Genomic DNA, 26,142 nt, shown 5'->3' with positions numbered 1-26,142 from the left:
GCAAGACTCACAGCTTACGTAAGGGGACAATCGGACCAGAAATTATTAAAAGAATGGGATTGTGCTAAAGAGTATATGAAAAAACATTGTTCTGGAGTTAGTATATTGGCATGTAATGAATGATGCTTTACAGGGTTAAAGAATAAGAAAAATGGTGTAAAAAAAGCACAAAGATGGAAGTAATATAATTAGACACAACAATACAGTAAGAGTAAATTTTTTGAGGTCTTAGAACAAAGGAAGGAAGTCAATTTGTGTTTATGTACGTAATTATATGGTTTTGTTCTGTAGACGTGTGCTTTTTTGTTTTTGTTTAGTTTAGTTTTGTTTCCTTTGCTTTTTTTTCCTTTTTCTTTTCTGGTTTTTTCTATATGTTCCCGGGATTTTTGTCTGTATAGTATTATTCTGGATTCAATGTTTGTAATTTTTGTTATGATTCTGCATTGAAAATAAAAAAAATTCAAAAAGAAAAAAAAAGAAAGCTGCCAACTTCTTCCACGACCCCAGCTTCTGTGCCTTTAACAGCTGCTCGGCTGGTCCTTATTGTCAAGCGGTGATGCTCATGACCGTGCTCTGAAAAGCTCCACACGTTGATGAACCAGAAAAATAAAAATGCAGCTCCCTTTAATGACTGAAGACATGTATAAACTTTGTGTAGAAACATAAACTTGCCATGGACAAATTTAACATTTTTTGGAATTCATTTTTATAAATACCGTATTAGATTAAGGTCCGGTTAACTACAATAACAAATTTCTCCCCTTTTTTGTAATGCACACAATATCTCTCCATTTGCTTGTTCTCTTTCATTTTCAACATGGGTACTATTTCTTGTTTCTTCTTCATATTTGTGTCTTATCTTATTCTGTGCACTTGTAATTTCATACTTTTTATTTTTCAATAAAGAATATATATATATAAAAACTTCACATGCTGACATATAAGATTATATCCAAGGTAAGTTAAAACCACTTAGCAGTGCACCTTTTCTGCTGGTGAAATGTTTAGTGGCAGTGGAACATTGCTGGAAGAAGAAGAAAAAGAAGAGGAGGAGGAGGAGGAGGAGTTTGGACTTGATATCCCACCTTTCACTCCCCTTAAGGAGTCTCAAAGCGGCTCACAATCTTCTTTCCCTTCCTCCCCCACAACAAACACTCTGTGAGGTGAGTGGGGCTGAGAGACTTCAGAGAAGTATGACTAGCCCAAGGTCACCCAGCAGCTGCATGTGGAGGAGCGGAAACGCAAACCCGGTTCACCAGATTACGAATCTACTGCTCTTAACCACTACACCATGCATAAGCAGTGTGCCTTTCCACACTTTCCTCCCCCCACCCTGTTTTTTCCCAGGCATTTTTAAACCTCTGTGTCTGAGCTCCACCCCCCAGGAGCTTTCCCCACGAAAACCTGCTTTTTAAAGCTGAAGCACAACAATGGCAATTTCTAGTTTTCCGCGGATTACAGTTTGCTCTGATTCAACAGTAAATAGCAGGTTTTCATTGAGCAAAAAGGAATAAGGGGAGCTCGGATACAGACCTTCAAAGTGCACACCTGTGTATGGAAGGAGCAAGGCAAAAGATAAGTGGCTACGCCCTAACTGTTAACAGTACAACCGCTCCCGAAATCCTGATGCTGAAAGGATGGCCTCCCCAAATATTCAACATGAGACCAGGCAGGAAACTGCTTTAAATGAAAAACGGACACAGATAATAAGATTGCTTGCAGGGAAAATTGCTTTCTGTGCCTGATCCTTCCACCTACGAGAAATCTAGGGAAGGTTTGGCAAGGTGGAAAGTCTTCCCTGGAAGGACAGATAAAATCAGATGCCTGGAAAAAGTTAATGCCGGAGGGTCATAACAGCATACAAGCTCCACTGGGTGTGGTCCAGGATTCGCTGACTCTCGCCACAGCAGGCATCTCTCATCAGGTCCTGACATTCACATAGACTTGTGATGTGCCGTCCGACTTGGAAACATCTGTGAAATGACAGAGGGATGAATCATTCTGTTTTTCACCTGTGTACGCGCTGGGCTTCACAATCAAAATCCCGCACAAGGTAATTATATCAAAACAAGGGGTGTTTGCCACAGCCTGAATCAATTATGCAATTGGTTGTGTTTGCTTAGTTTGCAAACTGCATTACAGTGGTACCTCGGGTTACAGACGCTTCAGGTTACAGATGCTTCAGGTTACAGACTCCGCTAACTCAGAAATAGTACCCCGGGTTAAGAACTTTGCATCAGGATGAGAACAGAAATCATGCAGCGGCGGCAGGAGGCCCCATTAACTAAAGTGGTACCTCAGGTTAAGAACAGTTTCAGGTTAAGAATGGACTCCCGGAACAAATTAAGTTCTTAACCTGAGGTACCACTGTATTCTGCTCAGAATTTGGGGGAGGGATAATCAACTTTTATTTGCTTCTGTTTTGAAAAGAAAAAGAAAGTGTTTCTCTGATGTTTCTCTCTGCTGAATTCTGATCACAAATTTCACATCCACTGTGTGATGGAATTGCAGAACTCACAGAGACAAGGGAACTAAAACATTTCTGCTCTCAAAAACCCTCTAACAAAACACGTAGTGTGGCTCACAGGCAGACACAGAAACAATAAACTATTATCCTACCCCAGGCATGCAGATCCACACCACGTATTCAAACTGCATGACTTCCCCCAAAGAATCCTCGGAACTGTTTAGTTCCCACCTCCAAGCTACAAATCTCAGTACTCTTGACAAATTACAGTTCCCGGGATTCTTTGTGGGAAGAAGCTATGTGCTTGAAAAGTATGACGTATGCTTGAGTCTAGGGACGCGGGTGGCGCTGTGGGTTAAACCACAGAGCATAGGACTTGCCAATCAGAAGGTCAGTGGTTCGAATCCCCACGACAGGGTGAGCTCCCATTGTTCAGTCCCTGCTCCTGCCAACCTAGCAGTTTGAAAGCACGTCAAAGTGCAAGTAGATAAATAGGTACCGCTCCAGCGGGAAGGTAAATGGCGTTTCCGTGTGCTGCTCTGGTTTCACCAGAAGTGGCTTAGTCCTGCTGGCCACATGACCCGGAAGCTGTACGCCGGCTCCCTCGGCCAGTAAAGCGAGATGAGCGCCGCAACCCTAGAGTCATCTGTGACTGGACCTAACAGTCAGGGGTCCCTTTATCTTTACCTATGCTTGAGTCTAGTTCACACAGAAAGCAGATTGCAGTTCCTGGACAGGGCTGGGCCACTTCAGAGGGAGGTTGGGGAATGCGTAGCTGGACGCTCTCTCACTTAAAAAATAAACAAACCTGAGGAAAACAGTTTCTAGGATAACCCCTCACTATTTTTAGTTCTGTATGTGCTGTGATTTATTTATTTATGCCTGACCCTATCTGCAATCTGGCACACAGCACAGTGCAGGGACAATTTTACCACCTCATCATTATTTGTGCATAGTCGGTCTGACTTGCCAAACACTCCCACCTATTGGATCACAAAATTATGGCACCCAATACTTCTTTTCCCCCCACTCTTTAGCAGAAGAAGCAGGAGGACTCCCGCATGTAGCAGTGGAGCGTGGGAAACCGCCTTATACTGAGTCAGACAATTTGGTCCATGTAGCTCAAGACTGCCTACCTACCCTGACCTGCAGTTCCTCTACAGGGTTTCAGGCACGCAGTCTCTGCCAGTCCTACCTGCAGACGCAAAGGAATGAAGCCACGATCTTCGACTCAACGAACACTGGGATTTGGCTGGCATACCACATTTCGAAATGAGTGAAACAATAAGCATGTTCATCGAAAGAGCCCCCTACACAACCCAGAGTCTAAAATTCCTCTGTCTCCTATCCTACCATTGGACTGTTAGGATATTAATGTTCCGTTCCGCCTTAAGAGGAACAGATATGTGGAGCTGTTGTATGTCACATGTCTGTTTACTTCCAGCACAATCTGCTGGGAACATCAGTTGTACAGTGGTACCTTGGGTTACATACGCTTCAGGTTACACACGCTTCAGGTTACAGACTCCACTAACCCAGAAATAGTGCCTCGGGTTAAGAACTTTGCTTCAGAATGAGAACAGAAATCGTGCTCCGGCGGTGCAGCAGAAGGAGGAGGCCCCATTAGCTAAAGTGGTGTTTCAGGTTAAGAACAGTTTCAAGTTAAGAATGGACCTCCAGAACGAATTAAGTACTTAACCTGAGGTAACCTGTATATTGCTTTTGCAATGCTGCTGTTTTGCTTGGACACGGAGGGAAGAAGACATGCTTTTCCTTTGTCCTGCTGCTGAATAAATGCTGTAAATATGCTTACACATGTCTCTGTCCGCTACTTCTGCTGCAAAGAGTTCTTATCTCTGCTGGCTTGCGTGCTCAGTCTCTCAAGGTTTCTGAGGCTTGAGTCGCAGTTTTGATGCTGTTCTGAGAACCGGAGTTTCGCCCGGCTGCCGGCCGGTGGCTGGAGCGAGCTGGGGGCCTGCCAATTGCCCCTGTCTCCTGGCAGCATCCCAACAACAGGGTTATGGGCCCAGATCCACGGCGCTTACACGATCGTAAGGCTGCTCATGGCTGCACTCCGATCCGGCAGAGACAGAGGTATGTGAAGCAACCCGGCCGAAACGAGAGGGCTTTTGATGTCCGTGCCAAGACGCAATTAGGCTGAAGATAAGCAGGCCTCGTACTGTGAGGGTCAATCCACAACCCTCCCTGCTCCAACTCACTAGAACTCTCCCCTAGCCAAACCAGAATTCCTTGCTCCAGCTGCATTACCAGCCACACTTTCCTTTGCACTTTCCACTAATAATAATAATAATAATAATAATAATAATAATAATAATAATAATGTTTACTGTATTTTTTCGTGTATAACACGCCCCCATATACAAGACTATTTTGGGGGGACTCCAAATTAAGCTTTTTTTACGCTGGGTGGCCCAGACATTCTGGAGCTTTTTTGGGGGGGGACTGCCAAAAATCGCTCACCTGACTGACATATGCTGGCACTAGCACACGTCGCAAAAGCCACCTATCGTCTGCCCCCTCGCTGGCCAATCGCCCACCCAATTGCTGCGGCGACGGCCAATCAACAACAGCCCTTGCCACAACCACTAGTCACACGGCCAGTAGCCGCTGCCAATCTCCGGTTTGCAGCAGCAACAAATCACACACACACCCTATGCACTATCTGTGTATAAGACGACCCCCAATTCTTAACATTATTTTTTAATTAAAAGAAACACCTTGTCTTATACACAGAAAAGTACGGTATATGCCAGCCATCTGATTGGGTTGTCCCAGCCGCTCTGCAGGCTCCTGAACAAAATATTACAAACACTATAACCAAAATAGCATATTGTAATGACCACACAATGTCTTTTTTTCTGTTTTGTTTTGTTTTCCAAATGGGTACTATTTCTTGCTGCTGCTTCTTGTTTGTGTCTTACTCTGCGCACTTGTAATTTTTGCACTTTTTTACTTTTCAATAAAGAATTAAAAACAAAAGCACAATAAAACATCAAACATTTAAAACTTCCCTGCCTTCAGATGTCAAAACATCCCTGAACGTAGGCACAGAAGCCAGGGAACGTACCTTTCCTGAGCTGCTCAAGGTGGGATGGATGCTTCTGGCTGCAAGGAGAGATGGGAAAGATTGACTCAAAAGGAAAGCAGAAATGCAAGGGTGCTGTCCGGTGTCACCCACTGGCCAGCAGGGCAACTTCCAACAGTACTCAGACTTCCTGTCTCACATTCACTCAGACACTCACATGATCTACACAAAACATAGTACAGTCATACCTTGGGTTGAAGTCACTTTGGGTTGAGCATTTTCAGATTGTGCTCCGCAGCAACCCCTAAGTAACGGAACGCGCTACTGCTGGGTTTCGCCACTTGCGCATGGGAAGATGCTCAAAATGGTGTCGCGCGCATGCACAGAAGCGGCAAATCGCGACCCACAGATGCGCAGATGCAGGTTGCGTTCATTTCAGGATGCGAATGGGGCTCCAGAACGGATCCTGTTCGCATCCAGAGGTACCACTGTACAAAAGTACCACTCGCTGGAGCAGCTCAGATAGATAAAAATCCTAACAGTCACATAGGTCTCATGCTCGCTGTACATTAAAAACACATTTACAGTGGTACCTCGAGTTACAGACTCTTCAGGTTACAGACTCCACTAACCCAGAAATAGTACCTCGGGTTAAGAACTTTACCTCAGGATGAGAACAGAAATTGCGCGGCGGCAGCAGGAGGCCCCATTAGCTAAAGTGGTGCTTCAGGTGAAGAACAGTTTCAGGTTAAGAACGGACCTCCTGAACGAATTAAGTTCTTAACCTGAGGTACCACTGTATACCACTTTAGGGACTCCTCCCAACGAATTCGTAGCTGTAAATGGCAAGCAATTTTGATGGCTGTAAGTTGTTCAAAATGTTTTTTTTAATATTGTGCTTTAATGCTGTAGCCTGCTCTGGGGACCTAGGGTGAAGGAAGGGTGGGGAATAAATAAATGGATTGATAGATCACAGAGCTAACATCCTTAACAGCGTGCAGGATCCTCACACGGTTTAAATGTCTCCCCACTTGAAATCGAAAGTGGAAATTTACAGCTGCATCAGAAGAGTTGAGAACAAAGGGGGGGGACCTCTCCAGACTAACTCAACAGAGCCGTAAGGCACAAAAGAAATCAGGAATAATTACTATGGACATAGTATTTGATGAAGAATTAAAGGAACAGTTGATGGAAATTGAAACCTCACACAGGGAGAACTTCACTTGCGAACTTACAAACTACTATATGTGTTAATGTGAATTGAAAAAACAAAAAAAATTCCTTCCAGTAGCACCTTAAAGACCAACTAAGTCAGTTCTTGGTATGAGCTTTCGTGTGCATGCACACTTCTTCAGATACACCAGTGTGCATGCACACGAAAGCTCATACCAAGAACTGACTTAGTTGGTCTTTAAGGTGCTACTGGAAGGAATTTTTTTTGTTTTGACTATGGCAGACCAACACGGCTACCTATCTGTAATGTGAATTGAAGTTAATCATTGTAGCTGTGGTATAAGGGTTTTTATCAATAATGGATTGTATTTGGTCTGAGCAATAGTCTGGAGGCAGATTTAAAGGGAATCTGACCTTGACGTACAGCACGTGGGAAGCCACACAAAATTTATAATTGGCTATGAGATTGATTTGTAATTGAATTGGTATTGCTGTTTGGCATTAATATAATATGGCACATAATGGATTTTTTGTAACTGAAAATTAATTAATGTTTTTTAACAAAAATAAATAAATGTGTGTTAAGTGCAGGGTGTGGGTTGAAGTGACCTGTGTCTGGTGTACAATAGGCGCTGGAAAGCTGTAGCCCAGAAGCTGGTTGCAGGCCTTTCTGTGTGGCCCTCAGCACTCTCCCTAGGCTGCCACCCCTTCACCAGTCCTGATTCGAACCCCAAGTGGCTGGGATGTTCCCTTGAACTAGGGTGAGGCCTCTTCCCTCTTTCAATGGAAGCCACAGTGGAGTGCGGGGGTGAGTACATCAGTAGCCTACTGTGGTAAAATGTACATTTCTTGAGCTGCCCATTTTTGCCTCCAGCCCTGCCTACCACTGAATAGGAGCAACATTTGTGCCTTTTCCTCCTAGAAGAACTGCTTCAGCCCCGGATCACTCTGTCTGGCTTTTTCTGCACCTTTCCCAACTCTGCAATTCGCTTTTTGAGATGCTGTGATCAGACCCATATACGCTTTTTCCAAACGTGGTAGCCACAGAGATTTGATGTGACAGTTTCTCTTTTTTTATCTATCCTTTTCTTTCTTACATTTCATGCAAGTTCCCTGGGTCAGCTCGCCATCTTGCTCCTCGCTGGGTCCTTCAGACCAACTATCTGCCTTTTTTTGAAAAAATTACCGTTAATAAACCAACACGAGGACACTTACCTGTTTACACACCCATTCTTCACCTGTGCACTCAAAACACACAAATGCCACCAAACGCTTTGCAGAGGTGGTGATGTCCCAGGTGCTGGCCAGTAGCCACTCTCCGCAGCTGACTTTTCCTGGCTCAAACCGACTGTGTTGGGAATGAGCAGAACTGGTTCTACAGGACTTAATGCAGCTCAGGAAAAGTTTCGTTTGTACTGAATGCAACGAGGACTCTTTGAAACCAGCCCCGCTTGGTTTCCTGGCTCTGTACCATCTTTTCTGACCAACAACAACTCCCTGTGACCTCAATCCAAGGTCTTCCCTTCTTCCCTTCCTCTTGATGCTCACAAGCCTGGTCAGGACAATTCTCCACTTACCGACAGCTTCTCCATAGCAGCACTCCCAGCACGAATATGATTAGAGACTGCAGCGTGACACAAACAGCCAGCGGGATCCAGGTGCCCCCATTTCCTTCACTTTCTGGACATGGAGGCCTTAAGCAACCTTTCACTTTTCCTACAGGAGAGAACAAGACCGTGAAATCCTGGCTCCAGCTTCTCCCCCACAGTGCACCAGAGAAGGTCTCCAACCTTTTGATTCCCAAAATGTTGGTACAGTGATACCTCAGGTTACAGACGCTTCAGGTTACAGACTCCGCTAACCCAAAAATAGTCCCTCGGGTTAAGAACTTTGCTTCAGGATGAGAACAGAAATTGCACAGTGGCAGCAGGAGGCCCCATTAGCTAAAGTGGTACCTCAGGTTAAGATTAGTTTCAGGTTAAGAACGGACCTCCAGAACGAATTAAGTTCTTAACCCGAGGTACCACTGTACTAGAGTGTCAGGATCAGGTCAGCGATAAAATGCCCAGTGCCTTAGAAGTTAACTCTTTATTCAAAGAAACCAGAACAGTGCAGGCCTTGGGATCACAGCAACTCTTCCCAGTAGGGAGTGAATGTCCCCACCTTCCCACCGCTCTCTACAGCTCCTCTCCCGGGTCCTTCCCCAACAACCTGCGGCTCCTTCATCTTCTCTCTTGTTGTTCTTCCCACTTCATGCCTCTTCTGGTCCTGAGAGACCAGGGGGAAGACGAGCTTGTCACAGCAGGAGGGGGAAATTGCTTGGCTTCTTCACCACTCTGCCTCTCTGCCCCCTTCCTCTCCAGCCTCCGCTTCTGCCCCTGATTCTGGGCTGCTCTCTGCTACAGACTCTCCCTGCTCACTAAATCCTGTTACCTTTTCAGCTTCCCACACCTCCGCCTCCTAGTTTTCCCCTTCTAACTGCTCATCGTTGTCCCACCACCAAGCCTTTGGTAACTTCACAGATAAGAATTAATGAGCAGTTTATATTCTACAGTCCTTTCTATTCAGGCATCAGGCAGCAAGCAAAAATCCACTTCCCTCCACAAGGAGAGCAGCTGGCTACTCCAATTCTTCCCCCTTCCATCTTCGGCAACATCCTGTTCACCAACAGGAAGTTCCTCCTCCTCCTCTCTGCACTCTTTGTTCTCTAATACATTCGGATCTCCTAGTTCGTGGAGAGGGAGGGTCCTGCACAGTCTCGAATAATGTCTCTGCTATCTGTACCCTCCCTTCTTTTTCTTTTGTCACTATCTCGTAGCTAGGCAGCTCCTGTCTAATCTGCTCTGTGTCTGTGCTTCTGAGACTGCTGGAAACAAGGGGTGGTAAGTCTCTCTCCCCCCCCCCAGCTCCTCTTTTGAGGGAAGCTGATCTGCCTGAACATGCATTCCCCAATCCTCTGCTTTCCCTGACACTCTGGCTCTGAGCCTTTTCCCCCAGGGGGTTCCCTTGGGGGTTCCCCAGCTGATTCCTCCCATCAATCCTCTTTGCCCAGCCAGTATATGACATTGAGCAGGGAACAGCATAGGAAGCTGCCTTACACTAGGGTTACCAGACGTCCCCGTTTCCCGGGGACAGTCCCCGGATTTGCAGATAAGTCCCCAGACAAATTCCATCCCCGGAATGTCCCCGGATTTCATCTAATGTCCCCAGGAAACGCAGCAGCAGCAGTCTCAGCAGCCCGGAGCAGTTGGCTCTAGCTGGCTTCAGGAGCTGCTCAGATGTCCCCATATGATGGTGGTGTAGGGGCTCGAAGATGCAGCTTCCGGGCTGCCTCCACCTTCCCTGACCCCAGCAACTGAGCTATGAAGGGACGCTTCATGCCGCCTATCCGAGCAGCCTCCCAACTCCTACTTGCATGCAAGCAGGAACGGAGCGGAGATCTCTCAGCTGTGAAGGCAGGCTTCACGCTGCCTATCAGAGCTTGCGTGCGAGCAGGAGGGGGCAGGGATCTCTCAGTTAGGCAACGGGAAGCTTCCCTTCCCGGCTGAGGGCTCCCTGCCCCCTCCTGCTTGCACGCAAGTAGGAATAGGATTGGGGCTGCTCTGATGGGAAGGGAGGCATTGCACTGCCTTCCCCACTCCCTCCTGCTGGCATGCAAGTAGGAGCTGGGATGGGACTGCTCTGAAAGGCAGTGTAAAGCCTCCCTTCTCAGCTGAGGGATTCCCGCCCCCCTCCTGCTTGCATGCAAGCAGGAATGGGATTGGGGCTGCTTTGATGGGAAGGGAGGCATCGTGCTTCTTGAGTCTCACCGCACTCCTCCACCTTCCATGCCTGACCCACCATGAACCGCTTCCCCACCACCACCACCATCACCATCAAAGAGCCTGGGGCTGCCCAGGCTCCTGGAGAAAGGAGATAGAAGCCTCGGAGGAAGGGGAAACGTGGTAGTTGAGGTCAAGGCGGAGGCCACCCCTCTGCCACCGCTATCGCTGCAGCATCAACGCCCCGAATGTGTAGTAATTAATGAATGAATGAATGAAAGTGTCCCCGGATTCATTGAAAAAAAATCTGGTAACCTTACCTTACACCAAGTTAGATCATTGGTCCACTTAGCTTAGTACTGTCTACACTGGCTGGCAGCAGCAGGTTTCAGGCAGGGGACAGTCCTATTCCTATCTGGTGACTAAACCTGGGACCTTCTGCATGCAAAGCAGGTGCTCTGCTACTGAACTACGGGATCCTTTCCAGAATACCAGTACTATTAAACAATACAGTGTTGACCAGCTGATGCATTAGTGGGGGACACTATTCAAGCATTGCATCTAGATGTCTTTTTTATTGTGCATTAATGGTGATTTGTGCTCATGGTAGTTTTGAAGTAGTTCTATATTATCCTGCTCTCACTACAGCTTGCACCTGCAAAGGTTTTGGGACAGACACACGGCTGTTTCCAGTTGGTTGCATGTTCCACGCACTTTCCTGATAAAATCCCATTAACTTTTCATATCACGAACATTCCAGAGGTTTGGTTTTGTCTTGTCCCGTTTTGTTGTGCTGTAATTCAAAAGTGCACCTCTAGATGGCAATGGCACCATAAGTAACGCTACTAGCAGAACACTGCAGAACTAACAAAGCAGAATTATGTGTGGATGGTCTGGAATAAATCTAACCGAATGCAAGATAACTTGCAACTTATGCACATTTAACTTGTGCACATGCAGCTTCATGCACTTGGCAAAAAAATAAAAAGTAAAAGGGTTCAGAAAGTGAGTGAGCGTCAGGGGAAAAGACCTTTGCAATCCCACCCACCACTGAATACAAACAATTTTTGCTTTACATGCTAACCTCCGGAATCCTCCAGAAAAACAATGTCTCAAAGGACCTGTTGATGGCATTTTACCATTGTACTGTGGAGAGTGTATTAGCTTATGGTCTCTGTGTGTGGTTTGGGAGCTGCACGGCCAGGGGAAAAACAATGCTGTCCAGGGTTGTAAAGACTGCAGAGAGAATAATTGGGTGCACTCTTCCCACCTTGGATCAAATCTATGCTGTCAGGTGCCATAAGAAAGCTGCAGAGATAGCGCAGGATAGTACGCACCCCGGAAATGATCTCTTTCAGCTTCTGCCTTCTGGAAGAAGGTACAGGGTTATAAAGACCAGGACTAGCCGCCTGAGAAACAGTTTCTACGCAGATGCAATTCTGGTTCTAAACGCAGCATAAGGAGTCTCTATAGTATATTGTATTTTAAAATGGGGTTTCAGAGTTTTTAGGGGGTTTTGAACGTTTTATGTAGATTTTTAAAATTTCATTGTTCTGTATGGGACAACGACAACAAAGATATTGTATCATATCATATCGTAACCCCGGAACGCAATCCCCGCCCAAGTTGAGAGTCACCTATATTTAAAGCACATTCCTACCCCAAGAATCCTGCGAACAGTAGTTTACCCCTCACAAAGCTGTATTTCTCAGCACCCTTAAAAAACTACAGTTCCCAACATTCTCTGGGGTGTGTGGAAATCTGCTTTAAATGTAAGATGTGCAAGCGGCCTATTATTGCACCAATAAAGGTAAAAGGTAAAGGATGTCTGGATGGTCAAGTCCAGTCAAAGGCGACTATGGGGTTGCGGTTCTCATCTCACTTTCAGCCCTAGGGAGCTGGTGTTTGTCCACACACAGCTTTCTGGGTCATGTGGCCAGCATGAGTAAACCACTTCTGGTGCAACGAGACACCGTGACGGAAGCCAGAGTGCACAGAAACACCATTTACCTTCCCGCTGCAGTGGTACCTATTTATCTACTTGCACTGCTTTTGAACTGCTAGGTTGGCAGGAGCAGGGACCGAGCAACGGGTGCTCACCCCATCACGCAGATTCAAACCGCCGACCTTCTGATCGGCAAGCCCAAGAGGCTCAGTGGTTTAGACCACAGCGCCACCCGCTGTTACTGCAACAATAACATACAGTATTGCAATCTACAGCGGTGCAGGCATGTAGGCTTTGAAACACACAGGAGTAATTTCTTCACAGGGCGCTTTTGTACACAGCGGTTTGCGACTGTACGCACCTTTGTGCGATAACATCGCCTAAAGCAGCAGCTACTTTCTGTGTTGTCTGTACACAGACTTAGGTGTGTTTTCAAACTAGCGTGAAATGAGGCTCTGTGTTTCCCTCCCCTCGGTTGATGATTCCACAGCCCTTTCAAAAATATGCACACAGTCATAAATATCTCAGAACTTTAGCTACCCCTCCCTAGAGAGCAGATTCCATGCAAAGTAGCCCAAATACCTAGAAAGCCCCTTACCTGGAGGAGAGGCCAGCCAACCGCAGCAGCCGCACGAATCCTGTTCCCTCCCCGTCAAACGGAAGGTGATCTCCTGCTTCTCAGCAAAGCTGCACTTCAGTCTTCTCTCTTTGGTCTCCTTCCCTTCCCTCAAGCAAATGTGGAGCTGAGATGCCCTGTGACCTTTGAAGATGCTGTAGTCTCTCTCCTTCTCGCCTTGCTGGAGAGCCTTCTTGCCTTCCCACCAGCTCACCACATTATTGTCTAATTTCTTGCTCGAGACAGAGCAGCTCAGGACGTAGCACACAAGATCAGACCGTCTGCTCCCCAGCATCCACTTAGTGCCTGGATGGGAAAGAAGCATCTCTGATGTGCCATGTTCAATTTAAGAAGCATTTGGGACCCGGGCAGGAGGTGGGATGGGCTTAGCGCCTTTCTCTTCGTTGCCAGGGATCCAGGACTCGCTGGTTCAGAGAAGGGAGGGTCCGCCAGGGTAGGACTGGCCTGGTTGTTGTTTAGTCGTTTAGTCGTGTCCGACTCTTCGTGACCCCCTGGACCAGAGCACGCCAGGCACTCCTGTCTTTCCCTGCCTCCCACAGTTTGGTCAGACTCATGCTGGTAGCTTTGAGAACACTGTCCAACCATCTCGTCCTCTGTCGTCCCCTTCTCCTTGTGTCCTCCATCTTTCCCAACATCAGGGTCTATTCCAGGGAGTCTTCTCTTCTCATGAGGTGGCCAAAGTATTGGAGCCTCAGCTTCATGATCTGTCCTTCCAGTGAGCACTCAGGGCTGAATTCCTTCAGAATGGATAGGTTTGATCTTCTTGCAGTCCATGGGAGTCTCAAGAGTCTCCTCCAGCACCATAATTCAAAAGCATCTATTCTTCGGCAATCAGCCTTCTTTATGGTCCAGCTAGCCAACGCATCATTCCACCAATGGCAGCGGTTATTGGGAATAGGGAACGTAGGAAGTGGCCTTATACTGAGTCAAACCATCGGTCTATCTAGTTCAGCATCGCCTACACTGACTGCCAGGGCCGGCCCTATGATGAGATAGAGCGAGGCAGCCGCCTCAGGCGGCAGATGATGAAAGATACAGAGCAGAGAGCATTGTTGTGTCACTTTGCCTGCTCTGCCCACCCCCCTCCGAGCTATCCTGCTGCCCTCAGAGGCATAGGAGCCAACTCCTAGGGGCTGAGGTCTCTTCACAGACACCCAATAAAATATTTGAGGGGGCCACCCACCCTGCCACAAAGTTAAGAGGCATTGCCATTCAAATGGTGTGTGTATACTGAAAACTAAGATCATGGCCACTGGTCCCATCACCTCCTGGCAAACAGAAGGGGAAGAAATGGAGGTAGTGAGAGATTTTACTTTCTTGGGCTCCATGATCACTGCAGACGGTGACAGCAGTCACGAAATTAAAAGACGCCTACTTCTTGGGAGAAAAGCAAGGACAAACCTAGACAGCATCTTAAAAAGCAGACATCACCTTGCCGACAAAGGTCCGTATAGTTAAACTATAGTTTTCCCAGTAGTGATGTATGGAAGTGAGAGCTGGACCATAAAGAAGGCTGATCGCCAAAGAATTGATGCTTTTGAATTATGGTGCTGGAGGAGACTCTTGAGAGTCCCATGGACTGCAGGAAGATCAAACCTATCCATTCTGAAGGAAATCAGCCCTGAATGCTCACTGGAAGGACAGATCCTGAAGCTGAGGCTCCAATACTTTGGCCACCTCATGAGAAGAGAAGACTCCCTGGAAAAGGCCCTGATGTTGGGAAAGATGGAGGGCACAAGGAGAAGGGGACGACAGAGGACTAGATGGTTGGACGGTGTTCTCGAAGCTACCAGCATGAGTTTGACCAAACTGCGGGAGGCAGTGGAAGACAGGAGTGCCTGGCGTGCTCTGGTCCATGGGGTCATGAAGAGTCAACACGACTAAACGACTAAAAAACAACAAGAACATACTGAATCTTGTGGCTGATTATGTGGGGTGGGGTTATTATGTGGAGTAAGGATTACCTTACTCCACCGCTCCCCATATATTTTTATTTTATTCAAGTTGGCACCCCTGGGCAGAGGACAATGCCCTGTGTCCTGTTTCGAAGTAAGATTTAACTTCCAGCCTGATAGGCTTCTGTACATTTAAGGAGGAGGGGAGGCACCATCTTGTCATTGGCTTCAGGCAGAAAAAGGTCTTGGACCGGCCTTGCTGAATAGCAGTGGCACTGCTGGATTTCAGAGAAGGATTTTCCCCAGTCCTGCCTGAAGATGCCACAGATTGAACTGAGCTACAGTCTTATGGCCATATAGAAAGGGTTCAGAATAAGATAGGAGCTGGGGATTCATCAGTTTAAATGGATTTTATTATTTTTCCATAAGAGAAACAAAGGTAATAAGTGCTCCATGTTATGTACTGAAGTTCTCACCCTGGGCCAGCAGGGGAATACTGTAGATAGTTTTCACTCAGGTCCACATATGCAAATAAGGGATTGAAAGTGACATTCAGTGATTGGATAGTTACAGAAAATTGTTACTGTTGCGTTCTAGTGGAGCTCTATATAAGCAAGCTGGCTGAACCCTTCAGTTCAGTTCTGTTCTGGCCTGTGAATAAACAAGAGCTGTTTGAAGAATCACTGTGTCGTCTGATATGTTCACCCAGAACTTAACACTCCATATATTAGGAAAACAGTAACAGGTATGACAGGGACCCTAAGTGCGTTTTCAGTCTCATTTAAGGCTGGTCCACTCACCTGTGGTGACCACCAGGTCATAATAATTGACCGAGCTGCACCAGTATCTGCCGTGATCGCTGTCCGTCACATTGCTAAACTGAAGGGAGTAATTTTGAAGCACCCTGAGGCGATCCCAGGCCTCTGGGAGACGAGTCACGGGGCCGTTCCCCCGCTTGGAAAAGAGAAGGGTGGGTCCACTTTGCTGAAGGTACCAAGATACTTCCCCATGTTCGCCAGGACATGGCAGCTCCAGTGAAGAGCCTTTCTCTGCATATATCACTTGTGGGGAGAGAAGGCTTTGTTAGGCCCCAGAAGATTAGGAGACACAAGAGAGACACTTCAGATGTTTTGGAACACAGCTCACATCACCCAACATGCTCAACAACAAAGGATTTTGGGAGTCTGCAGTCCACCACATCTGGAAGGCACGCCATTGGTAACCCCTGAACTGGCAGTGCCATACCTAACATTAAAAACAGAAGGAGCTGCATTGTTTGGAGTCATACCATTGGGTTTGGGTGGGGTGGAACAAGACATTCTCTTAAATTTTTATTTTTTGGTCAGGCTCCCCCTGAGCCGTTGGAGAATCACAGCCCCTCCGCTGGACAATGTTAAGTGAGATGTCCTTCCACGGGTGGAGAATTTCAGCTGACACTGTGGCTCCCACCCAACCGATATTAAGATTGTCATGGGCTTGGCCTCTGCTCTGCTCATTGAGCCTGTCACCTCCAACATCCACAACTATGCCCTAGCAACAGTGTTTTGTTCAGTATTACAGAGCCAAATCATTCAAACTGAGAGAATTTTTCAAAGAATATTCCCACCCCCTTGCCTTCCCAAGAACTGTTGGAGAAAAAACTCCCTCCCATTCCGCTTGCTTTGAGAACATTTGGCAAAATGTTCCTCCCACACCTTCCGGCCAACTGAAAATAATGTGGAAAAATATGGAAGGCCATTTGCCCAGTGTGGTCCCCAGGGTGAGCCTTAGCCATCCTACGAATAATTCCTTCAAATTATACAATCAGTATCATTGAGTTAGGGACGTGGGTGGCGCTGTGGGTTAAACCACAGAGCCTAGGACTTGTTGATCAGAAGGTCGGTGGTTCGAATCCCCGTGACGGGGTGAGCTCCCGTTGCTCGGTCCCTGCTCCTGCCAACCTAGCAGTTCGAAAGCACCTCAAAGTGCAAGTAGATAAATAGGTATTACTCCGGCGGGAAGATAAACAGCGTTTCCATGTGCTGCTCGGGTTCGCCAGAAGCGGCTTAGTCCTGCTGGCCACATGACCCGGAAGCTGTATGCCGGCTCCCTCGGCCAGTAAAGCGAGATGAGCGCCACAACCCCAGAGTTGGCCACGACTGGAGCTTGGAAGGGTTCCTGTGGGCAAATTCAGAGCTGGAGCACCCACAGCAGCCTCTCTTTGAAGACGTCTAACAAACTGCTCCCATTGCCAAATTTTTCCTAGCCTTAAAGAGTTTCTCCTACTGCTCAGCTTAAACCTACTCTCCTGCAACCTTAGATCAAGTTCTGCCTTCCAGGGGCAGCAGAAAGCAGGTATTTGCCCTTTTCCACCCAACAGTTCTTCGGGTTTTGGAAAAATCTCTGTGTGTGTGTGTGTCCATCTCACTCGGTCTTTTCTTTCTGCAGTCTTAATAGTCCTTTCCCAGAAGTGTCTCGCCAGGTGAGCAATTGCTGCTGTTGTAGCTTCCCGCAGGTGGGAGGTCAGCACACCAGCAGAGCCAATCCCAGACCTTTCAAGATCTCCTACTGTCCAGGATTTACAGGAGCTGTCCTGGTTTCTGATTTGATCCTGGAATGTCCCACTTTTCTTTAGGACATCCCTATTTTCATCGGAGAAATGTTGGAGGGTATGGAGTTATAAACACACACACACACACACACACACACACACACACACACACACAAACCGAGCCAAGGAGATGAGTAACTATACAACCTTTAGAAGACATCTGAAGGCAGCCCCATATAGGGTCGTTTTTAAATGTTTAATGTTTTATTGTGTTTTTATACACAGTGGTACCTTGGTTCTTGAACTTAATCCATTCTGAGAGTCCGTTTGATTCCCGAAACGGTTCGAAAACCAAGGCGTGGCTTCCGATTGGCTGCAGGAGCTTCTTGCACTCAATCAGAAGCCATTGAAGCCAAGTCGGACGTTCGTCTTCCAAAAAATGTTCGCAAACTGGAACATTCACTTCGAGGTTTCCGGTGTTTGGGAGCCGATTTGTTCAGGAGCCAAGCCATTTGTGTACCAAGGTACCACTGTATGTTGGAAGCTGCTCAGAATGGCTGGGACAACCCAGCCAGATGGGCAGGATATAAATAATACATTTATTATCATTATGATGATGGAATAAAGGTAAAGGGACCCCTGAGCATTAGGTCCAGTCGTGACCGACTCTGGGGTTGTGGCGCTCATCTCGCTTTATTGGCCAAGGGAGCTGGCATACAGCTTCCGGGTCATGTGGCCAGCATGACTAAGCCGCTCCTGGCAAACCAGAGCAGCACACGGAAACACCGTTTACCTTCCCGCCGGAGCAGTACCTATCTATCGACTTGCACTTTGACGTGCTTTCGAACTGCTAGGTTGGCAGGAGCAGGGACCGAGCAACGCGAGCTCACCCGGTCACGGGGATTCAAACCGCCGACCTTCTGATCGGCAAGTCCTAGGCTCTGTGGTTTAACCCAGTGGTGATGGAATAGGACGCCCCTATTTTCATCAGAGAAATGTTGGAGGGTATGCAACCCAGTGCTCCTGCTAACATATTTGCACCGTGCCAGCCGACCCACCGCCTCTCCCCTCCCAGTAAGCAACAGCAACCCACCTGCCAGGAAGCTATGGCAGTACCCCCACCACACCCACTAAGCTGCTTCTGACCTCCCCCCAGCCAAGCTGCCTGGCACTGTCTCCACCCCCTCCAATCCCAAACCTATGCAAACCAGCCCATCACTTCTAGGTTTTCATTAATGCCATCACCAAAACAAATGCAATTCAGAAAGCGGGTGGGGAGAGGAATCTTACATTCAGCACTGCCAAGCCGCAAGAAGATGGCAGCCAGAGCAGCAAGGGCCGCCTTGAAATTTTGAGGGCCGCCATCCATTTTGGAGGGGAGATGCTTCTGGCAGGACATTGCAGGCAGCAGAATGAGCTCTTCTAGCAGGGCTCTCCTTCTGGGTTCTTATGGTGGTGTTTTGTTGACTCATATGCTGTATTTATTTTATTTCTTTCAAACATAAACTGCTGAGGCGTCAAAGGAAGGCAAAGAATACAGACTTCAAGTCATATCTACATCCGACATACCCTGAGGGCACTGGGAGGATGGCTTATCAATAAGGGCATGATTTTGTTTGTTGTGGGGAAGGCGGAAGTAGCAGGAGGGAGGATATATATATATAGAAAGACCATCAAATGTCCTGTGCAAGGAGTCCTGCTTATTTGGAAGCCAGAATGGTCTACAGCTAAGTGTTCGACTAGGACATGGGACTGCCAACCTAGCAGTTCAAAAGCACGTCAAAGTGCAAGTAGATAAATAAGTAAACGTGCGCTGCTCTGGTTCGTCAGAAGCGTCTTAGTCATGCTGGCCACATGACCCAGAAGCTGTACGCCGGCTCCCTTGGCCAATAAAGCGAGATGAGCGCCGCAACCCCAGAGTCGGCCACAACTGGACCTAATGGTCAGGGGTCCCTTTACCTTTTAGGACATGGGAGCCCAAGGTTCCTCACTCAGCATAAAGATTACTGGTGACCTTGAGGTAGCCTAACCTACCTCAAAAGGTTGTTGTGACTGTGATTAGAAAGAAGTGGAGTTTATTGACTGGGGAGGGGGAAGGAGGAAAACACTTATTATGCTGCAAAAACTATTTATTTCGGAAGTAAGTCCTGCTAAAATCACAGAGCTTATGCCAAGCTATCTGAAAGACCACATTCCCTCATATAAATCTGTCCATGATTTGAGATCTTCAGGGTAGAGGTCCTTTTCTCAGTCCTGCCACCCTCACAGGCACACTTAGTGGAGACGCAGGAGAGGGTCTTCTCAATGCTAGCTCCCAGATTCTGGAACTCCCTCCCTGGAGAAGCTAGCCTGGCTCCCTCCTTGCCCTCCTTCCACCAGCGGGTGACTATCTTCTTGTTCCAACAGGCTTGGGGGAACCGACTGCTTTTCATGAGAGGGCTGCTACTGTGTTGTTTCTATTGTAATTATTAGTGTGGTTTTAGTTTTAATAGTTTTAATTCTACCAATATTTAATTAAAAATTAATGATTGTTTTTCCTATGTTTCAGCAGTTCTTAGATTTTTTCTCTACCTTGAGTCATGGGCATAGGCAAGGGGGGCAGGGGGCTGCTCTCTCCCCACCTAAATCATGTAAAACAATAAAAAAATACTTAACTAACTCAGGTTCTCCCCCCTCCCCCACCACACAAATCCTGGTTACACCCATGCCTTGATTTCTGTCCAGTGTAATAATAATCAGTGCTTTTTTTACTTTAAAAAAAAAGTTTAGGGGTACTCTCATTTTGACTCAAGAAAATCACCATTTTATAGTTCAGATCGGGAGAAATAAACATAGTACAGTAAATGGACAAAAGCACAAAGATTCACAAAATGTTGAGGGCTATGCCTACCCCTGTGTCCCCCCCCTCCCAGAAAAAGCACTGATAATAATCATAACAACAACAACAACAACAACAACAACAACAACAATAACAACAACAATGTTTGTGTAAATAAGGTTGGGACTGGACTGTATGCCTAAACATCCTCAGCAGGGTTGGAACTGAATCCCACTAAATTCAATGGGATTTATTCTCAAGCAAAATAGGGCTGCGGTTCCTTTAAGGGCTAGAGCGACGCGGATGCCCCCTTGCGTTAGCGGCCCTAGAAAGCAGAAGGGAAGAGCAGGCGCCGGAATCGCGTTCTGGGAAGAAAGGGAGACCAGAAGTCTTTTGTCCCGGTTCCCTTCCTGTACGAAACCCGGAAATGTAGCTCCTCCCCACCCTCTCCCTGCCGGTGCCGTTTCGGCTTCAGGTCCGTCCCAAGATGGCGAAGCTGCTGAGCTGCATTCTGGGCCCACGGCTGTACCGGGTCTACCGGGAGCGGGACCCCATCAGACCCCGTCGCCTCAGGGCCGAGGCAGAAGACACGTCGCAGGCCCCGCTAGAACCGTCTTGGGTGAGCTCTATCAACTCTTTTCTCCCCCCCCCTTTCGGAGACTTGGTATCTCCCTCGTCGCCCTTTACCTTCATAGGGTTGGGGGGCGAAACCATTACTCTTAAGGGGGTGGGCATTGCCCTGCTTTCCTTGATGTCATCATAGAGCAGCCTAAGTCTCATGGAGAGTCCGGGATACCAGTGGGCGATACCATTAGGATTGCGGGGGGGGAGTGGGGGAAGAGGTATGAAAAAATCCAATTACTGAGCCCCTTATTTAAACATGGCACAGGCCCATCGTGGACAATGTCATTACTGAGGGTCTGGGGCAACCTTTCTGGGATGAGGCCATCATAAAACACGGGGGTGGGGACGGATTATTCCGGCCTTGGGGATGTTTTCCAAAACAGTGACTAGCCTTGAAGGAGGAATGGAGAACAATAGCTGGAATGTTGCATCCTTTTGTACAATACTTCCTCTTCTGTTTCCCCTCCCCTGTTCAAAACTAGCATTGCCACAATATCCTTACAGCTGCATTGCAAAGATCCAACAGGTGTAACTTTTTTTGACAAGGCACTGTTGGGATAGAATAGGCTGCCCCTGGTGAATAGGCTGCGCCTGGTGAGAATCTGTTTCTCTTATTTTTAAAAAAGATAAGCCTCGTGTTTTTGTGTGAAATCCCTCAATGCACCTCTCATTTATAAGAAACAAATGGAAGCAATATTTTAAAATTTAAGAAAGGAAAAGCAGAGAGAATAATAGCAAAACGAACAGCAGTTTCAAGCAGTCAGCGAGCTGGAAGGGGAGTCGATCCAAATGCCTGGCCTGGGGAAATTGAAGTGTATGCACTTGGCCCTGCAACCTTTCAAAGTTGGTGCATTTCCAGTATCTTAAGAGAGTTAATGTACTTGGCATCTGCAACCTTTTGAAGATGGTGCCTTTCCAATATCTTTAAAAGAGAGGGTGTTCTGTAGGCAGGCTGCCACCACAGTCCCTACCTGCCCAGATTCAGAAGATGGGATACCTGGAGCCAGGTCAATGAGGAAGATTCCCAAAGATCAGACAGGTTAGGAATATAGAAAGCTACCCTATGCTTCGTCAAACCATTGACCTATATAACTCAGCCAGCGGTGCTGGGGGGCACTGATGGGAATTGCATCCCCAAATATATGGAGGGCACCAGGTTGACACTTCATAGCAAACACTGTCAAAGGTTTCAGGCAGGAGCATTGCCCAGCACTATCTGAAGGTGCCAGCACCGAACCTTTTACATGCAAAGTTACAGTCCCTTAATTAGTTAGCTTCCATGAAACCCCAGGATTCCTGTTTGGAAATCACTGTCCTAGTTCATTCCTGATGCCTGTCTGGGCAAACCCGTTGGGAGGAAAAGGCTGTATCGGTTACATGCTAGCAACACACACACACACAGCTTGCAGTATGGGAATTGGGAGAATCAGGTTGCTCAATGTTTCTTGTTATCTGCAGCGTTCTTGTGTACATCACCACTGCCTTGTCTAGTCGGATAAGCAGATATTTTTGTTTCCAAGGCTGACTTAACTTTAGCCTATATTCTTCCTGGCACTCATGGCTGCAAGGCTGCATCTTCCAAAAGCTGTGCCTTAACGGCCATTTTGCTTTTGACCTGAGTTTTGTACGGTGCCCTGCGTCAGGAGGGCCTAGTCTGCATCCTTCCAGATGTTGGACCTCCATCATCCGCAGCCAGTGGTCAGGAACCAGAGCCTCATCTGAAGGTGCATAAGGCCACCACCTTGTTGAAGCTAAGCAGGTTCCTGGGTGACTGAATCGGTAGAGAGAGTTGAGAAACCAGACCGATGCTTGGAGGTGGTGATAGGCCGGGTGCAGGCCAATAAATAGAAGCTGAATCCTGTGAATATGTCTGTGTTCCATGTCCCGAGTTTTCAAGTCAGAGAGGTGGGGAGATAGCCTGTTTTGGACAGGGTTGCCCTTCCCTGGAAGGAGCAGGTCGGTCGCTATGGGGTACCCCTAGATTTGGCACTTTTCGCTGGACGCTCAGTGGGACGCAGGTGGCACTGTGGGTTAAACCACAGAGCCTAGGACTTGCCAATGAGAAGGTCGGTGGTTCGAATCCCCGCGACGGGGTGAGCTTCCGTTGCTCGGTCCCTGCTCCTGCCAACCTAGCAGTTCAAAGTGCAAAGTAGATAAATAGGTACTGCTCCGGTGGGAAGGTAAACGGCGTTTCTGTGCGCTGCTCTGGTTCACCAGAAGCAGCTTAGTCATGCTGGCCACTGGCTCCCTCGGCCAGTAAAGCGAGACGAGCGCCGCAGCCCCAGAGTCGGCCACGACTGGACCTAATGGTCAGGGGTCCCTTTACCTTTACTTACTGGACGCTCAGGTGTCAGTGACTAGTAATGTCTTTCCAACTCTGGCCGTTTCGCCAGCCACAGCCCCTTTTGGACAGAAATTACTTGGCCCCAGTACTCCATGCTCTGGTAACTTCCAGATTGGATTGTTGCACTTGGCTCTGTGTGGAGCTACCCTTAAAGACAGCTCAGAAATTACAGCTGATCCAAAACGTAGCGGCCAAATTACTGGGTGAGGTTCCATTATGGATCTCGCACAACCCCTGTTTTAAAAGAGCTATACTGGTTTCCAGTTCAAGGTGCTCATGCGGCGTTTAAAGCTCTAAACAACTTAGACCCCAGATTATCCTCCCCTATAGACCTCCTCAGGTGTTAAGATCCGCAGAGGAGACCCTGCTAGTTGCTCCAGCACCTTCAGAAACTTGTGACTTTGGCCTAGGATAAGACTTTATCTGTGGCAGCCCCTAAGTTGTGGAACTCCCTCCACACAGAGGTACCGTATTTTTCGCTCTATAAGACGCACCAGACCATAAGACAAACCTATGTTTTGGAGGAGGAAAACAAGAAAAAAAAATATTCTGAATCCCAGAAGCCAGAACAGCAAGAGGGATCTGGCTTCTGGGATAGCCTCTTGCTGTTCTGGCTTCTGGGACAGCCGCACACAGCCTCTCCCAGGCAGCGGGATGAAGGCTTCCCCTGCCCAGAAGAGGCTGCGCGTGGCTAAGCCAGAAGCCAGGACAGCGAGCGGGAAGCCTCAGCGCAAAGCCTTCTGAGCGAAGAGGCAGGAGCACTCCTGCTGCGCTCAAGAGGCTTTGCGTGGCTTTCGCTGAAGCCAGGAGAGCAAGAGGGATTGCTGCGCACCGATCCCTCTTGATCTCCTGGCTTCAGGGATAGCCGCGCAGCCTGCATTCACTCCATAAGACGCACACACATTTCCCCTTACCTTTTAGGAGGGGAAAAGTGCATCTTATAGAGCGAAAAATACGGTAATAAATAAAAATGGTGGCAGGTGGAGAACAAGCAACATCTTCAGCGTTGTGTACCAAACGGTTAATCTAGCCACTAAAATATATCGAGTCATCACAATACCAAGGAAGGCGTACTTATTTCTAGAGTCGCTGCTTTCTGTTTCACTTTTCATCCTCGCCTGTATTGTGCAATTCTCGTGCCTTGCAGCTTCCCAGAAATGCAGAATCAGTTTGTGCTTCCTGCCTTCTCTCCCCACCCCCACGGCACCCTCAGATCTGCTCTGATAGGTTGGCTGGAAACCTAGAGCAGGTTTTTTTTTTGGGGGGGGGGAGGTTTGCCGGGAGAGGGAGGGGAAGTTCTGCTGTGCTCACAGAAATTGTTCTGCGTGTGCAAGGACTTTGTTGCATGCAGCCCAGTCATTACTTTCTGCCTCAAGAAGTGAGCTTAGTGCTTATTGAATTTTGAGAAACTCTGAGCTCTCCAGCCTCTCCCCAGCAAGGGAGCACTGAAGATGAAGAAACTCACGCTCTGTATCCGTAAAAACCAAGCTTTGTAGAGGAAGAGCTACTATTTTAAGTTTTTATTTATAATTTTCATTTATATAACAACAATTATTCAATCATAATTTCAAACTCTGGCTCCATTCCCCCTCTTTCTGTGGTTCTTTTTTTTTTAAAAGATATTTATTAGAGTTTTCAATTTTAATACAATGAAAGTCAAAAAGAAAAAAGAAAAAGATAACAAAAATACCAAAAAAATAATAATAATTAAAAACACACAAATTTTCCATAACTTATTTTCCTTTATTTATTTTTTTTAAATATTTTTATTAACAATTTTTAATTTAATCACAATGCCAATAAAACAATACAATTTCACATCTCTTTAACATAGATCTTTTCACTTCTTTGGACTCCCTCACATCTCCCGCTCCTGCGTTCCTGGTTATAATTTTACTCAGCAAATTTGTCCCCTTACTTTTTAATCATCATAACTAATTTTCCAATGTTATACCTCTATTTTTGACTATCATTTAATTCAAATCTTAGAAAATTTAGATATAACCAACATATTCCAAAATTTTTATCATTTCTAAAATTTATCTTATCTTCCTAATTCACTTCCTTAAACTCAATGGTGCCAAGTTGTTTATACTCTAGCATCCTTCTTAACATTCATACAATTTGCAATATTTTTGTAAATAAATCTTAAATTTCTTTCAATCTTCTTCCACCGTCTCCTCTCCCAGGTCTCGGATTCTGCTGGTCATCTCAGCCAATTCCATGTAGTCTATCAGTTGCATCTGCCACTCTTCCAGTGTGGGTAGATCTTGTGTCTTCCAATGCCTGGCAACAAGTATCCGTGCTGCTGTTGTTGCATACATAAAGAATGTTCGATCCTTCTTTAACACACTCTGGCCGACAATACCTAGAAGGAAGGCCTCTGGTTTCTTAGGGAAGGTATACTTAAACACCTTTTTCAACTCATTGTATATCATTTCCCAGAAAGCCTTCACTCTAGGGCAAGTCCACCAGAGGTGAAAGAATGTTCCTTCATTTTCCTTACACTTCCAACATTTATTGTCAGACAAGTGGTATATTTTTGCAAGTTTGACTGGGGTCAAATACCATCTATATATCATTTTCATAACATTTTCTTTCAAAGCATTACATGCAGTAAACTTCAACCCAGTGGTCCACAACCTCTCCCAGTCTTCAAACATAATATTATATCCAATATCCTGTCCGCGGCACTGTGAGTCGATCGCTACTCCTGCGGAGTGAAGCCGCACAGCCGCTGTCGGTGAACGCTGACCTTTTTTCCTGGAAAGACTGATTCAAAAAGCAACAACCCGTGAGTAAAAGGGGAATTGGAACTTAAATTCGTAAATAAATTTGGCTGAAAGCGGATTGACGTTAACAGGAAGTCCGTCTTCCGCTGCTGCTTAAACATCAAAGCAAA

The 26,142-nt window shown here is 46.9% G+C and overlaps 2 protein-coding genes across 2 annotated transcripts in view; one reads left to right on the top strand and one right to left on the bottom strand.

The window, feature by feature from the left end:
* Positions 1-1,666: 1,666 nt before the first annotated feature.
* Positions 1,667-19,176, bottom strand: LY6G6F (lymphocyte antigen 6 family member G6F). Its single transcript, XM_083725141.1, has 6 exons — positions 18,745-19,176; positions 15,725-15,985; positions 12,991-13,314; positions 8,264-8,402; positions 5,556-5,593; positions 1,667-1,973 (listed from the first exon to the last, which is right to left on the bottom strand). The coding sequence occupies exons 1-6, from the start codon at positions 18,851-18,853 to the stop codon at positions 1,921-1,923; spliced, it is 924 nt and encodes a 307-aa protein (XP_083581267.1). The 5' UTR covers positions 18,854-19,176; the 3' UTR covers positions 1,667-1,920.
* A 1,428-nt stretch (positions 19,177-20,604) lies between these two features.
* Positions 20,605-26,142, top strand: part of ABHD16A (abhydrolase domain containing 16A, phospholipase) — a 45,583-nt gene continuing 40,045 nt past the window's right edge. The window contains exon 1 of the mRNA XM_083724394.1: positions 20,605-20,891. Within this exon, the coding sequence (XP_083580520.1) occupies positions 20,760-20,891 (132 nt within the window). The 5' untranslated portion in view covers positions 20,605-20,759. The remainder of the gene's footprint in view (positions 20,892-26,142) is intronic.

This window comes from Podarcis gaigeae (assembly GCF_964106915.1).
Source record: "Podarcis gaigeae genome assembly, chromosome: 2".
NCBI lineage: Eukaryota > Metazoa > Chordata > Lepidosauria > Squamata > Lacertidae > Podarcis > Podarcis gaigeae.
The sequence above is the reverse complement of the archived record's forward strand: the minus strand, read 5'-3'. Positions and strand labels throughout refer to the sequence as shown.